Source organism: Zeus faber, assembly GCF_960531495.2.
Source record: "Zeus faber genome assembly, chromosome: 16".
Taxonomy (NCBI): Eukaryota; Metazoa; Chordata; class Actinopteri; order Zeiformes; family Zeidae; genus Zeus; species Zeus faber.
In genome coordinates this window covers 10,008,495-10,023,566 of record NC_137202.1, presented here as the reverse complement: position 1 = coordinate 10,023,566, position 15,072 = coordinate 10,008,495, and the positions used below count along the sequence as shown (strand labels likewise).

Here is a 15,072-nt window from a genome sequence, read left to right as displayed (position 1 = left end):
CAAACTCACAGTATCCAGGGGGAGGGAACAGGATTTAGCCGAGGAGCCAATTACAAATTCAAATGGAGTCAGCCTCCAAGTTTCTTCTAATATGGTTCTTTTGAACGTGGTTTGATGAAGTTCCCTTGTTTTTCTGGTTGTTAACATTTGACTCAAGATTCAAGATTTTTATTTGTCACATACATATACATACTTCCATACATATATGCAGTGAAATGTAATAAAGCTTTGTGTCAGAAGTGGGACTCAATAATTGTTTGTGTTATTTAGATTCAGCAAAAGGATTTGAACACAATGGTTGATGCCTGAGTGGAGAACCCTTGTCAACCAACTATGATAATAACCTGCTGTGTTCTACCCTCTCTGTCATGCAAACACACGCAGCGCAGTACTTTCCATGTCCAGTCCTTTTCATGGAGCTGAACAGGATTTCCCAGAAAGCCTGTTTAATCATTTATTGTGACTAACTATGCATATTTGGTCATCGTGTACCAAAACACAAAGATATAGCTGAGCCACTTATCCCGATAAAATATTGTGGGACATGTGAGAGTCATATTGAAGTGTCTCACTGTTTCGCACAAGGCTTCTCACAATGTTTGAACATACTGTCTTCTGCTGTAAGAACTCCAAAACAATTCCATGTTTCCACTAGGCACGGCACAGAAAAACCCTTTGGATAAGCTTGGATTTGATAAGTACATTCAGTGGCAGATATGGTGGTACGTGGAGTACAGTAACTACAGTCTAAATACATTTCACCCACATCTACCGCAGGTACATATCAATGGTAATGTGTCTTAATGGCCATATTGTTAAAACAAGATAATAAATTATTCCATGATTATTCCTTATTATTATTCCTTATTATATGATTATTCCTTATTCCAATATTCAACATATTACTATTATTCAACTTATTGCTTTAACGTTGGCTCTTTTTATAATAAGAACTTAGTTTTAGATGTATCTATATTTGAAAAGTACAGTGCACTTCCAACTCAGAGGAATGCTGTTGCTTCAGGAAGTATGCGGCGTGGGAGTGTCTGTGTCTCTATCAGTTCATATCAACTGGAGACAAGGAAGGTGACATACTTTCGACAGTTTGACCACAACAGTTCTGCTGTTTCACCGACTGCTGTTCTCATTTTTTTTTTTTTTCCTGGAGTGTGCGGAGAAGGAATAGCATGCAACTCTGTGCAGTCCTCCTGCTGTGCCTTGCCTACGAGCAAGGTATGGCGTCTTCGTCCGAAGGCTGGATCGCTCCAGCCTACTGTCATAATATGGACTGCCCTGCGTTCGAGCTGGTCAGCCAGCATGAGGTAATCAACTCAAACTCAACCTTTTTGCTGTTTTTTTCCCCCATATACAGTACTATACTTGAATAGCTTTTGTTGTTGTTGTTGTTGTTGTTGTTGTTGCTGTTGTTGTTGTTGTTGTTGTTGTTGTTGTTGTTGTTGTTGTTGTTGTTGACGATGGGATGTTGCTTCATGTTCATTTGAAGGAGTTTGAGGTGCGAGCATATGTTGCCAGCCAGTGGGTCACTGCCAAGGTCTCCTCCAGTGCACAACTACAGTTGGCAAAGGGCTTTTCCAAGCTGAACGGTTATTTCAACGGAGAAAATATCAACGGTATTGTATGTAGGGGGACCTGAATGTGTTATTCAATTCTCAAGCACATCGGTTTTGTGATGACACTCACCATGTATCCCTTTCTAATCAATCACAACAACAATCGCTGTCACTGGTGCTTTCAGGAAGGCGCAACTTGTTTGAATGTCTTTTCTTGAAGGCACCCAGATCTCCAAGGACACGTGGCCGGCTCTGGTCACCATCAGCGAGGCGGAGGACGGCTCGGAGGCCAGCGTATCCGTCTCCTGGTTTGTGGGTCCCGACACCGTCCTGCCCGAGCCCACAGACGGCTCCGTCTCAGTGGAGATCCGACCTCCGGCCACCATCTATGTCAGGTAGTAGCAGTGGCATAACAGGCTTAGAGTGAGAAAAGGATTTCAAAGTGATAATCCACAAGATTATTTAGTTGTTATATTGTTGAAGAATAACATATTTGATACTGTATTTTGATGGCAATTTTTAAAAATAACAGCCATTCAATGTAAATTTGCGTTGTGTGTGTGCTGCTCTATATGCTGTCCCCATTGTTGGTGGCGGGGTCCGCCTTTCCAGGCAAGAATACTAAGATGGCAGCCACCGTCAATTTGATAAGCCAGCGTAGCTAGTTGTGGTTAGTAAACTGTCAATATGATGGATATACAGTATTTTCGCAAAAAAAGAACAGCATTTTTTCAACTCAACACAGATGGTCTTATGGATCACCACTTTAAATACTCACATACAGTATATAGATCAATACACTTCCCTGAGAAAAGCAGCCTCCAAGTTGCCTGAAGAGTGGCCTTCTTCCTCCTCCTCTGCAGGGTGTTTGGTGGCACGCTCACCCCTGATGTTGCCCGGTACCAGCTGAAGCAGCTCATCGCCGCCTTGACGCAAGCCAACAAGTTATTCACATCCAAGTCCTACACTGGAGCAGGGTATGAAGACCCCTTTAACATCTTCATTCCGCACCACAACGAGGTGTGGGTGCATGCCGCTTGAGGACGAGATTCATCCATCCCCAGAAACTCATATTATCTTGTACATTCTGCCTTGCTCATGACTGTGGTGTGGTGGTGGTGTGGTTTGAGCGAGCCACACCTGTCCTGGGCCCGGGCAACTGGGCTCGGGATCAGGGTGGCTGTACGCCTGTTGCTCGTCAGAGCAATCAGCGAGCAACAGGTAAAACCTGAACCGGGTAAAACGTCTTGCCCACTCTCTACAATAAACCGGTTTGTTTCAACATCTGTCTCTGTGTCGGAGGGCCCTGAAAACGTGTGGCGGGCGGAAATGGAAAATACAACTACGAATTAATAAAGGAATAAAGTGCAGGTCTTGAATCACTTGAGACGTCCCCATCACCTACTAGGTACTAGGTGTATAAATAAATGTATACACTGGGACTACATTGGGAACATTGATTTGAAATGATTTCACAACGGGTTTGTCCGGTTTAAGAGTTTCCGCGAAGGAAAATAGGAAAATTGCCTTCATCTCTTCAAGTCTTTCACCATAATTTCTACGTAGATGCCACTGCTAGCTAGCCATTAGCAAGAACATGGAGGCATCGAATGGAGTGTTCCGCTGTTGGAATGTTGTAGAACTACATGGTGAGCATTCCTTTCACCCACGCCTTCAAGATTCAAGATGGAAGAGGTTATTTGTCACATACATATACACATACGTCATACATATACGCCGTTAAACCTTGAATCTTGAATCTTGAATTTTGAAATGTCATGACACCCGGTCATTACGCACAATAAGCTCTAAAAACGCTAAAATGTGCGTATTCGACACGAGGCAAGGGGCGCCACAATCGCGATCCTGGGTTCTATAATTATATAATAGTATTAGTATATATAGTATTAGTATATATATAATAGTATTGTCTGTGTTAGCGGCCAGATATGTACTGTATGTATACTCAAAACATACTTGAGTGTGAAATCTTAAAGTATGGTTTGCATATGTTGTTAACTGTTTATGCATTCACTAAGTTGTGTTGCATTGAAAGCACTTAGTTCTCATGTATTTTATAGTTACGTTCGCTGACCAAAATAACACACTCTTAAAAAAGTACACGAAAGTGCAGCTCAAAATAGGTTAAGCTGCTAAGCCCGACGGACCCGAGTTCAAACGTCCGATGTAAGCGGAATCCAGACTGCCGGACGAATCTGTAGCTGTAAACCATGTCACGCTACAAAGTCGGCGATCATTTTTGACCAAAGTGAACGGGCATGACAGGTCCCTTGACCCCTCACATCAAGACGTAAGAATGGATTGGGCTCATGAGAACCGCGAGAGCCTCACATTTACAGCCAGGCCTGACGTCATACGTCAGCTACATAGGCTCTGTCAGCTTCATTGCCTAAACACGTCGAGTCGCGCAGTGAAAACGTTCTTTTCGCCGTTTTTTTCTTTTCCCTATTTCTGCACACCGTGGTCACTAAAAAGTTATGGAATTGCATGCGTTTGGCGTGGCTACAAAGCTGAGACTCTTGTGAATCCAACCAGCAGAATTTCATTTGTGTGTGATGACATAATTATGACCTCCAGAGTAAGCATTTCATTGTGAACGCAGAATTTCTTTTAAACCTGACCTTACTGTATAAAATGACCTATGGTGAGGGTAATCGCAGCCTCGTGAAACTCTAGACCCAGAATCGAGACACCTAGACCATTCAGAAAATGAAAATGTTCAGGTATGTTGACGATAAGTGGGGTTTTCTGAGCCATTTTCATAAAGTAGTGCTTGTCATCCTATTGCCAAAATCCTCAAAATCGCACAGATCTCCAATTTTCAAAAGTTGTTACGACGGCATCACAGCGTTTTTTCCAAGGTCATGAGATCTTCAGGTGGTCTTTTGGGGGGATTTTCATCATTAAGCATGAGTACAGTAATTTCCGGACTATAAGCTGCTACTTTTTTCCCACGCTTTGACCGTCGTGGCTTAAACAATGACGTGGCTAATTTATGAGTTTTTCCCGCTTTCACAAGCTTCGTGTCGCCAAAAAACTGAGCAAAAAACACATTATGTGACGGTGCTCAGTTTTTTGGCGGCATGAAGCTTTAGACCAATGAAATTGCCGAACGGGTTAAGGTGAAACAATGTTACTTCCCATCATTTACGGTAGTCATTTCGTAACCCTCATCATGGCAAAGACACAAAGAAATGCATATGATGCAGCTTTCAAGTTGAAGGCGATCGATCTGGCTGTTGTAAAAGGAAATGGAGCTGCTGCACGGGAGCCTGGCCTTAATAAGTCGATGATAAGACGTTGGAAACAGCAGCGTGAGGAACTGACTCGGTGCAAAAAGACAACAAAAGCTTTCAGAGGGAAGAAAAGCAGATGGCCCCAACTGGAAAACGAGCTCGAAGACTGGGTCAACACACAGAGAGCAGACGGCCGAGGTGTTTCAACTGTGCAGCTCCGACTGAAAGCCAAAACAATCGCCACCGCAATGAAGTTTGAGGATTTTGGAGGTGGACCATCGTGGTGTCTGCCAGTGGGTCCTGACAGCGTGGAGCCTTGTCAAACAAATCCACTATCATCAACGGCTTTGGAAAGGCTGGACTGCTGCCTGTTGAAGAGGGCGGCATGAGCTCAGCGGGGAATTTGCCTCCGGATGAAAGTGACGAGAGCGACAATGAAAACGATCCAACATCGGATGAAGCAATTCTGAGGCCATTCAACTCCGACACCGAAGGAGATGACTTCAGTGGTTTCAGTGCGCCGGAGGAGGAAGATAGTAACCAATTACTTTCATGGTAGGCTACTGTTTACTGCTATTTTTTTTATTTTTGTTGCAAGCTGTGTTTCGTTAAAGCCTATTTATTTCTGTTACAAGCCGTGTTTCATTAAAGCCTGTGTAAAGTTCATTTGTTTCAATGTACCGGTAGGCACCTGCGGCTTATAGACATGTGCGGCTTATTTATGTTCAAAATAATTATTTTTTTAAAATTCAGTGGGTACGGCTTATATTCAGGTGCGCTTAATAGTCCGGAAATTAGGGTATATTGTTCAAAACCCCCTTACACACTTACAAAATATTAAAAATGTGATCAGGCGCAATTACAAATATAATGTTTATTACCTTTTAACTGATAGAAAAGATTGACATTCAGTGCCAAGCCACATCTCAAATGATTTTTAAGAGCACTTTCAAATTACAAATACAAGTACAAATGGGTAGAAATAGACTCTCAACACAATCGATGCGCGAAAAATGCACTTTCACTTTCAATTGGGTATAATTGTTTGGACCTGAAAGCCTTATAATAACAGTAATTATACTATTGTTGCAGATAAGAAAAATATTACAATGTTTAAATTAGTAGACCAGTTTAATACACACTCCCAAAAACCCTTGCATATTATATATAAAGACAGTGTAAAAATGTATAACTACATTGTCACTGCAGTTGTAAGAAAGAAGAACAATTGTGTCACAAGTTGCCTCAGCACAGGGGATTCCAAGCCACGGTGCTATGGAATATGATCACTAGCCTGCCTTGTATGCTTGTTAAACAAGTTATTTTTTGTGGTTTATTACATTTTTACTTTTTTAAGCAATAAAGCAATTGGTAAACTGCTCATTGGAAGTGCAATGTCTAGAAGCTGCCAGTAGATGGAAGTAAAGGTGATTCTGAGAGTGTTATTCTGTTAGTGTGTTATTCTGTTGGGGGGATGAAAAACTGTTCAATTAACTGAAAGAGGAATGTCAGTGCATTTGGGGAGTGGAAAATGTGTTTTAATGTATTCTAGTCACATGGTTTATTGAGCACATTTGCAGGGTTGTACAAATATTTAGACATCAGATTTTTCAAAATGTGAATTATTCATATAAGTAGGAGGAGACCCATGCAACCAATACAATATCCACAATGTACTTTGGTACTTTATTGTGCATCAGTGGTGGAAGAAGTACTCAAACCATTGACTTATTCCGTTTTTCTATTGAAATGTTAATTATGCTACATTTTTCCATTGACGATATTTTTGGAACATTTTTGAGGTTTTTGATTCACTTAAAATTTGAGTATCGAGACATGACCTGAAATGTTTTATTTTTATTTTTTATTTATTTTAAGGTGATTTACCACAATGAGCTCACACATTAACCTAAATGTCCGTCTAAAATCTAGACGTTGTTAGTGACATCCCATCAGAGTAAAATAAACTTGAATGAAAGAAGGCAAGTACACCTGATCTAGGGCCCAGGATTCTGTTCGGTAAAACAGACTCTGCAGGAAACCTCTGTCACGGTGGGTAACTAGGTGCGGCGTTATCCTCAAACCTGTAGGTCCAGATCATAATCAGCAATCAGCAAGTGCTGCACAGTTTACATCACATCAAGTCGAATTCATAATGTAGACAATAGTCAATTATTTTAAATACTTCCAACTATAATAATACATAATAAGTAATCACAAATTGTATGCATCCGTATCCGTACTTATAATGTAATACTCAGTTGCAAAAACCTTTTCAAAGCAACTGTCGTTATTTATTCACCATTAACTATTAGTTCGTGAAAAACAGATGTTATTCTAAAATGTTACCTTAACATAATTTTTTTTAGGTTCAGGTAACATTTGTTTGTTTGTTTGTTTTCTCCTTAAATGAATTATTCATTCACTTAAAATAATAAATAAATGTAAATTAATAATTCCTATGTGTCCGTAAAGCACTTTGGGTGGCAAATTTTGCATGAAAGATGCTTTACAAATATTATTATTTTTTTATTATTATATTACTATTTATTAACCTCATAAACTTCCTGTAGAAGGAGGTGTGTCGGGTGTGTCAGGAGGCGGAGGCTGAACCGGTCGAGGCAGTTGTTGCCACAACAAGAATGCCAAGGTACGAGTGAGTCTAAGACACTTTACAGGTAGGTACATAAATTAATGACACATATACGGTGTCAGAAATGGACTCTGAATACAACATTTTCTAGTCATTTATTTTAAGTATTTATTTTTATTTTAATTTTCCATAGGGTACTGGATGTACTTATGGTTCATTGGCCATTTCAACTTCACCATTTACAGGTCCAGGTCTGTTACCTGCCAGAAGATCATCAATGGATACTTATTTACCAGGTAATAACAAAGATAGTTAGAAAACCTACATGCATAAAAAATGCCTTGTATATTTTATGTATTTTTTAATGCTAAATAAAGTCTCTCTTTCATCCTCTATTTCACTTTTGTTTTCATACTTACAGATCTGAGACTCTGTCTCGTTGGATCCCTAATGCACGGGGTGGACTCGGTTGCCAACACGATCGTGGGAGGACCAGCCTTGGAATGGGGAAAGAGGACCGCCAGCGGCGTGACCCACAAGGGGACAATGGCGGACGGGAAGACGGTGCAGCTGGTGAAGGCTCCCTTTTGGCTGAGGGAGTACAACATCTTAGACACGCCGCAGCTCGGCAAAGACGAGATGCTGCTGAGCGTCGGCCACTGCCGTCCCCACGCCTTCATCCTGCAGGTGGAGGTGGATCTGCCGGTCACCAGCGCCTTCTTCAAGTCGGTGAAGCAGCACATGGGGCTGTTCGGGGATCACGTGTGGAACCACGTAGTGGTCCTGTTCACCTGTGGCGACTGGCTGCAAGACACCACCATCGAGCAGTACATCGCCGGCGAAGGGAACAACCTGAAGCGGCTCCTGGAGATGTGCGGAGGGAGATTCTGCATGTTTGACGGCACCGGGGACCGCGAGAGCCAGAGGCGAGAGCTGCTCAGCATTGTGGAGAAACTGGCCCAACGCAACGACGGGAGGCATTTTGAAATGGATCAAAATGTGATACAGAGTCTCCGCCAAAAGAAGATGGACGTGGAGGAGAAAGCGATACGCAGAAGAGAGAAGTACAGACGTCGGCAGAAAGAGGACACAGGTGAGTGGCTACAGCTTATCGATCAACTCGCTTTGATGAACTCAAGCGGCAACTTATGATGCTTCTCATAATTTACATCATGCAAAATACGCAATACAGCAATACATTGAAATGAAACAGTGGGAAGCAATTAATAGAGCAAGACCTGGAAGAAAAGTATATGGTTAATGGGTCAAAGCAAAGACTAAACTCACCAGTGTAATATGTGTTTATCTTTAGGTGAATCCCTGTCAGAGATAACCATTGTGCTGCTGGGCTGGGTCTTTTCCGGTAAAACCTTTGTGGGAAACGCCATCTTGGATATCTGCGAAGTTGGTGGACGAACCGAGTGCTGTGTGAGGGAAACCCGGCTATTGAAAGAACGGCAGCTCACACTGACCGTCATGGACACCCCCGGCTGGTGGAAGTTCTTCTCGGCCAATATGGTGCCGCTTGCCGTGCGGGCTGAGCTCTTGAGGGCCACTTCTGCCAAGGACTGCCCTCAACACGCCGACACCTCCAGCCGTGCCTTCCTACTGATGGTTCCCGCCGACACCTCATTCACCAGCGAGCAGCTGCAGATCATATGGGACAACATGAGGCCGCTCGGGGAATGGGTCTGGACGCGAACCATGGTGGTTTTCACCAGAGGGAGCTGGCTGGAAGGCTTTACCATCGAGCACCACATCGAGAGCGAGGGCCAGGCTCTCGCTCAGCTCCTAGAGAGATGTGAAAACAGGTATTTCGTCATTGAAAACGAGGTGGAGGACTGTCGGGTCAGGGAGTTGATCGGCGCGGTGGAGGAAATGCTAAAGGACAAGATGTCCGAAGCCCAGCCCCTTGAGAGCACAGTGAAGGCCCACGAACAACCAATACCGGCGGCTAGACGTTGTGACGAGGACAAAGATCTCAGCAAGATGGTGGAGGTTCTCTTCAAAGTCTGGGACTGGAGATCATGGGAAATTGAGGAAATTGAGAAAAGATATGCTAAGAGGAGCTGGTGCAGTAGCAGCATGAACGAGCCTATTAAAAGTAAGTCCCTCTCTGTTTGGCTTAGACTCGCATCATCATGAACGGTGCAGGCATCACAGCACACGTTGCGTTTATCTACCCTAGTAGTGGAAACATACGGAGGAAAACATTTCATTTCACACGGATACATTTTCAACATTCAACTACAGACCTTGAGCTTTGAAAACTGGTGTCGGGGCTTAACTTTTACTCAGGTTCCTGTAAAAGGATGGGTTTACTTGGTCCCAAAGGTTTACCTTTCTACTGGGAAAGAAACCTTGAAAGTTTGGAACCTCTGTGCAGAAACTGTGTCGATCTAGTGGCAAATAAAAGAGCAAACATACGGTTTAAAAGGACAAGACCATAAATATGTTTTCGCTGCACGTAGAATGGAATTCAGAATAAGAATTGAAGAAAACACATTGAATGATAAAATGTATTTAATCAAACAATGACGGCTTTTTTTTTAAATTTCATCTAGTGAGAGGAAATGCCCCAGGATCCAAATTAGTCCGTTTGAAGACGTACCATAACAGAGAAGAAATGGAAGACGTCCTGAGGAAGCAAATCTGTGAAAGAAGTTTGGAGGATGTGATGAAGATTGCCCTGCAGATATACTTCCAGAAAGGATGTGGGGCCTTTGGTGAGTGACATATTCGTTTGTTTTGTAAAAAAGAAAAAAGACAACAATACACAACAGAAAAAATGTAAAAGCTTTCAAATCTTCTTTTTAAGATATTCATTCTAAAGCCCTCGAAAAAGCCCTAATTTCCTTTCACCTCATGTCCATAATTTAAAAAACATATATTATTTTTGGTTTTTAGACATCGTGTCCATCATCAGTGACAACAACAAATTCAAGCCCGAATGGAAGGAGCTGTTTGAAAGAGAGTGGAGCAGACGGGAGATTCGGCTGATGGAGCACGTTCTGGTTCGGCTCCAAGGCTGGAAGGAATACCACAGCGGTAGGGGAACACACAATGCTCTGATATAACGGCAGGTTAAATGCGCGTCAATCCAGATCTCACATCGTTCTGAACAGTGGAGCTCCTTGATCGTTTGATCGATTGATGGTTCCAATGTGTGAAGGACTCTTTCCAAAACTGGTTCTTGTGGGTGCGTTACAAAATAAATGTCTGAACTGTGGGACATCCTTGCTATTCTCCACTGGAAAAAGGAGTATTTGAACAGTCATCACGGCGAACATTTTTAATTCAGGTGCGCATTATAGGTACAATTCAGGTGAACGTTTGGATAGCGTCATACTTTCCTTTTTCTTCTGTTTGAACTTTGACAGATTTGCAAATTAGTGTTATGTACATGCATCTTCCTGTTATGTACATGCATGCATCTCCCATTATGTGCATGCCCTGCCATGTGCATGCATCTTCATGTTATGTGCATGAATCTTCCTGTTATGTACATGCATGCATCTCCTATTATGTGTATGCATCTCCTGTAATGTGCATGCATGCATGTCCTGTAATGTGCATGCATGCATGTCCTGTTACATGCATGCATGCATGTCCTGTTACATGCATGCATGCGTCTTCCTGTTACGTGCATGCATGCGTCTTCCTGTTATGCGCATGCATCTTCCTGTGAAGCAAGGTAGCAGGAAGTAACATTTATTTTGTATCTTTTCTCTGTTTTCTGCCGCCCCCTGTGAACCATTCCGTTATTAAATCACTAGATTTAACTGAAAATAACCCATAATAATTATATTTGTTCCATCCGTCAACAGACCTGTCTGAACCGGATCCCGCCACGATGAAGATCTCCATCGACAAAGCCATTGACTGGCTTGAGAAGCAGGGGCAATATTCTCCGCAGTCTTCCAAGGATTCTGGCGTGTGTGATGTTTGAATGGACGAGTTTGACGATTCTGAAGAGAAGTTGCTGCCGACATTTGGATGATATTTTATCTCAGATGAAGACTCTTCAAACCGAAATATGTATATACTGAATGTATCTAAGAAATGTGTTGTTTTTAACTGGATACACCTATTTTAACGAAGTCTATGCCACACTATAGTCACTTTGTAAACGTACAGTCGCCGATGCCGGCTCCATTACCTCTTGCGGCAATGAGCTGTCTTGACTTTACAATGACATGTGCAATGCAATTAAGCAGGGGGTGCACTTAAAAAGCCGTGAGAACAAAAGACACCGGAGAAACTGTCCCAAAACACCGCCCGCAGAATACTCAATCAGAACTCTGTTCACTTCTTTATATGCCTTCAGCCGTTACGTCTTGAACCGAGGGTGTTCACCTCATTGCTGAAGTCATTAAAACATTTTGATTGTATGCCTGTTGTATCTGTCATCATTACAGCTGTATTTCCATATGCTGTGTAGCCTTGGCTTTAGATGACACATCTTTCTAGGTTTGTTGATGTCAGTTAAAAGTATTGTGGTAGAAGTGGAAGTTTTATGGATTAAAGTGGAATGGATGGATTCCTTATTCTACTGAAGTGTCGTCTAACCATCGTGTCAACCGTAATCAAACAGTATTTCTAAGTATGGAAAAATATAAAAATGTCAGCCAGGTAGTGGAAAGCAATGATACATTTAGAGACAAAATAGTGAAATCAAACTCAAACAATGTGTCACTCAATGCCATTTATTGACAGTCACCGTATATTCTTAAATAATGAGCAGGGCTTTAATTAACCTCAACTGCAGAGGGCACCAGGCCTGTATTGGTTACACGCTTATATTAGAGGCAGGCGTTATTATATTTAAAACCAAACCAAACCAAAACGCAATCTTTGAGTTTCAAATCAAACTTCCATCTGGGTGCCGCGTTCCTCGAAAATAAAAACAAAATATAATAAACTTGCATTCTTTTATTTCGTTCGGAGACACGGGGACGCCCGGTGGACCGAAGATCGCTCTCTCTCTCTCTCTCTCTCTCTCTCTCTCTCTCTCTCTCTCTCTCTCTCTCTCTCTCTCTCCATTATGCAGTCCACTGTCTTGTTCCAAGGTGGAACGTGCTTTAGTTGGGTTTAAAATATCTGTTTCATACAAGTAGAAACTAACGAAAACAAATAGATCTCAAATAAAAACGCAGGAAAACCGACATGCCTGAATAGCATGATTATATAGCTGAATTTTTCAATTTAAAGCGGCAGAAATGTGCGTTATGCTTAACTGGCATGCACGTTATATAACAGGCACCTGGCTTTAAACCCTCCTTGGTTTTCCCGAAAAGTGAGGTCAAAAAGGAGGTTGACCCAGAAAAGGGAGGAGGTTGAAGTCCGTCCCCTGCCATGACACCACGGCATTTGGACCCCTACAGTATTTTGGTGTCTTTCTTGCCCTTCTCATCTTAAGGAGATACTACTCTTACACTAGATCCTAACCCTAACCCCAACTCTACTGAAGTCTCGGGCCACGCGCCTCGAAGGACCCGGAACACTTGTCCATAATCCAGCCTTGCCATTCATTTTCTTTATGTGGGTCATAGAGCCAAACTGGTGGGACCAGTGAATGCAAAAATTCTTGTGAAACTTTTTACTTCCCGAAACTCTGTTTTTAATATTCCATATCTTTTATCTTCGTTCATATTTTCGAGTATTTAGCAGTGATTAATGCTCGCCAGAAAAAAAAATTATAATGGTGTTTTAATTTGCGCCAGTGATTGTTCCATCCCGGTGTCGCATGTATTTTCTTTTGTGGTTTTGGAGTCAGAGCCTGCTACGGTTCCTTCCCATATCTCTCCTCCCCCAGGCGCTTTCTGTGTGTCAACGCTGACTGTATTTCCTCTCTCTCTCTCTCTCTCTCTCTCTCTCTCGGCCTGGGCTGTCTTTTTTTTTTACCTCGGTTGACTCGCGCAAACAAAACTCTTTCTCTCAAAGTAGGACATTTCCGAGGAGAACGGAGACTTCTCTGAATAACTAATCTATAGATTGCCCATCCTGTCAAAAATGATCAGTCTGCACTGCAACAGAATGAAGAGAAAATGGAGCTGGGTGCATTTTTTGGAGGGTTCGCTTATCGCACAAAGCACTCTAAAAAGAGAAAACAGACACGCCCTCGCGGTGAATCAGCTGTCAATTACACCATGGGAGACAAGTTTGGTGTTGGTTCTTATATTCAGGGTCACGGCTTTTGAATGTCAATATACGGTAGAATTATAATAAAAAAAAACCCTGTGCATTAGAAGGAGTTTTTTTTCCACGTGTACACAGCACCCTACAACTGTTTAACAACGCCGACACACCCTCCTCGTCCGATCCACCACTCGCTCTCCATTCCCGTCGTAGTTCACGCGGAACTCGGAATTTCCCCCGTGGCGGATATAAAAAGAAGCAGGCTCCCCTTCGAGCTCCCGTGTGTCACTCGCCAAATAAATCCCTAGCAACACGTGCAGGTTCACCCAAACCTGCTTTTCCTTTTTATGTTTATAATAACATTACTACCTTACGCATGAGGCAACTGCATCCAGATAAATTACAAATGGCGCAGAATTGTAGTTTGCTGTAGTATGATATCAACCTTGTTTTAAGAAAAACGTGTTTTATTCACTATGTCAGGGAGAAGTACAACACTACCCATATTCCTAAGTGCAACAGCGACGTCTCTGATTGGTGGAGCTCACTATTTCCCTGGAAATATTTACCGCACTGGCTGATGGGCACATTCAAATTTTCAGCCAGGCGCGCAGACACTGATATTTATATCCAGTTAAATTGTATCTATGAATGAAATTCATACTGAGGGTGTGACCCTCTATCCCTATTCTCGCACAACCTTGAATTTAAAAGGCCACTAAATAGAGAAAACGCAAAACCAGTATCCAGCTTTTATTTTGTGCTAGAAAGAACGAAATTTAAACCCATGGATTTTACATTTTTATACATCCATGACTGTGTGTGTGTGTGTGTGTGTGTGTGTCTTTGTACAAACACATCACAAGGCATTAAAAATAGCCTTTTATGCCTTTTAATCCATTATAAAAAAGGCCAAAGAGTCACTTTTCAGTTTGAATGCTCCAGCAGCAGTCTATCGACAAATATTTTCCGCTGGGGTGAGACTCATGAGACAAATGAGGCCGATCAATATCCTTGCACATGAGGTGAGGCAAACGGTGGCATCACTGAGTTGAGATCAAAGTTCTGCTTATCAAGTCTTTCCAGTGACATTCTTATCCCCTCACATGTGTGTGAATGTCACAGAATTTTCTTCGACTTACACGAGAAGCTGCTGCACACTAATCCCTCCCGACGTCTCCCCCGATGTAAAAATATGACGATCTTGAAAGTCATGGCTCAAAGACGGCTCAATACTCTATTTATAGCCATTTGCCTCATCCCAAATATGCCCTCTGCCCTCTATTTTTAGCTTGGTCTCTGTTGCAGTGAGCGCGTATCATAATGGATGAACTGTTCTTAGGGTTGTGTGTCCTTTGGCGACAGGACTGCGACATGTTCTTTCTGCTTAACAGCTCAGAGGTCTCTGAGCTGTAAAGCAGAAAGGAATTTGGGATATTGAAATCTTTCAACAACGGCTCTTTTTTTCCTCCTCTATTCCAACATGTTTGTTCCTTCTTGAAGGCTTTGCTGG

The 15,072-nt window shown here is 42.3% G+C and overlaps 1 protein-coding gene across 1 annotated transcript; it reads left to right on the top strand.

The window, feature by feature from the left end:
* Positions 1 to 7,871: 7,871 nt before the first annotated feature.
* LOC307242556 (GTPase IMAP family member 8-like) lies at positions 7,872 to 11,753 on the top strand (the record flags this gene model as incomplete). The annotated part of the gene is made up of 5 exons (XM_080017060.1): positions 7,872 to 8,514; positions 8,734 to 9,525; positions 9,986 to 10,147; positions 10,329 to 10,469; positions 11,249 to 11,753. The coding sequence occupies 5 exons, from the start codon at positions 7,872 to 7,874 to the stop codon at positions 11,368 to 11,370; spliced, it is 1,860 nt and encodes a 619-aa protein (XP_079873186.1). The 3' UTR covers positions 11,371 to 11,753.
* Between the last annotated feature and the right edge of the window lie 3,319 nt (positions 11,754 to 15,072).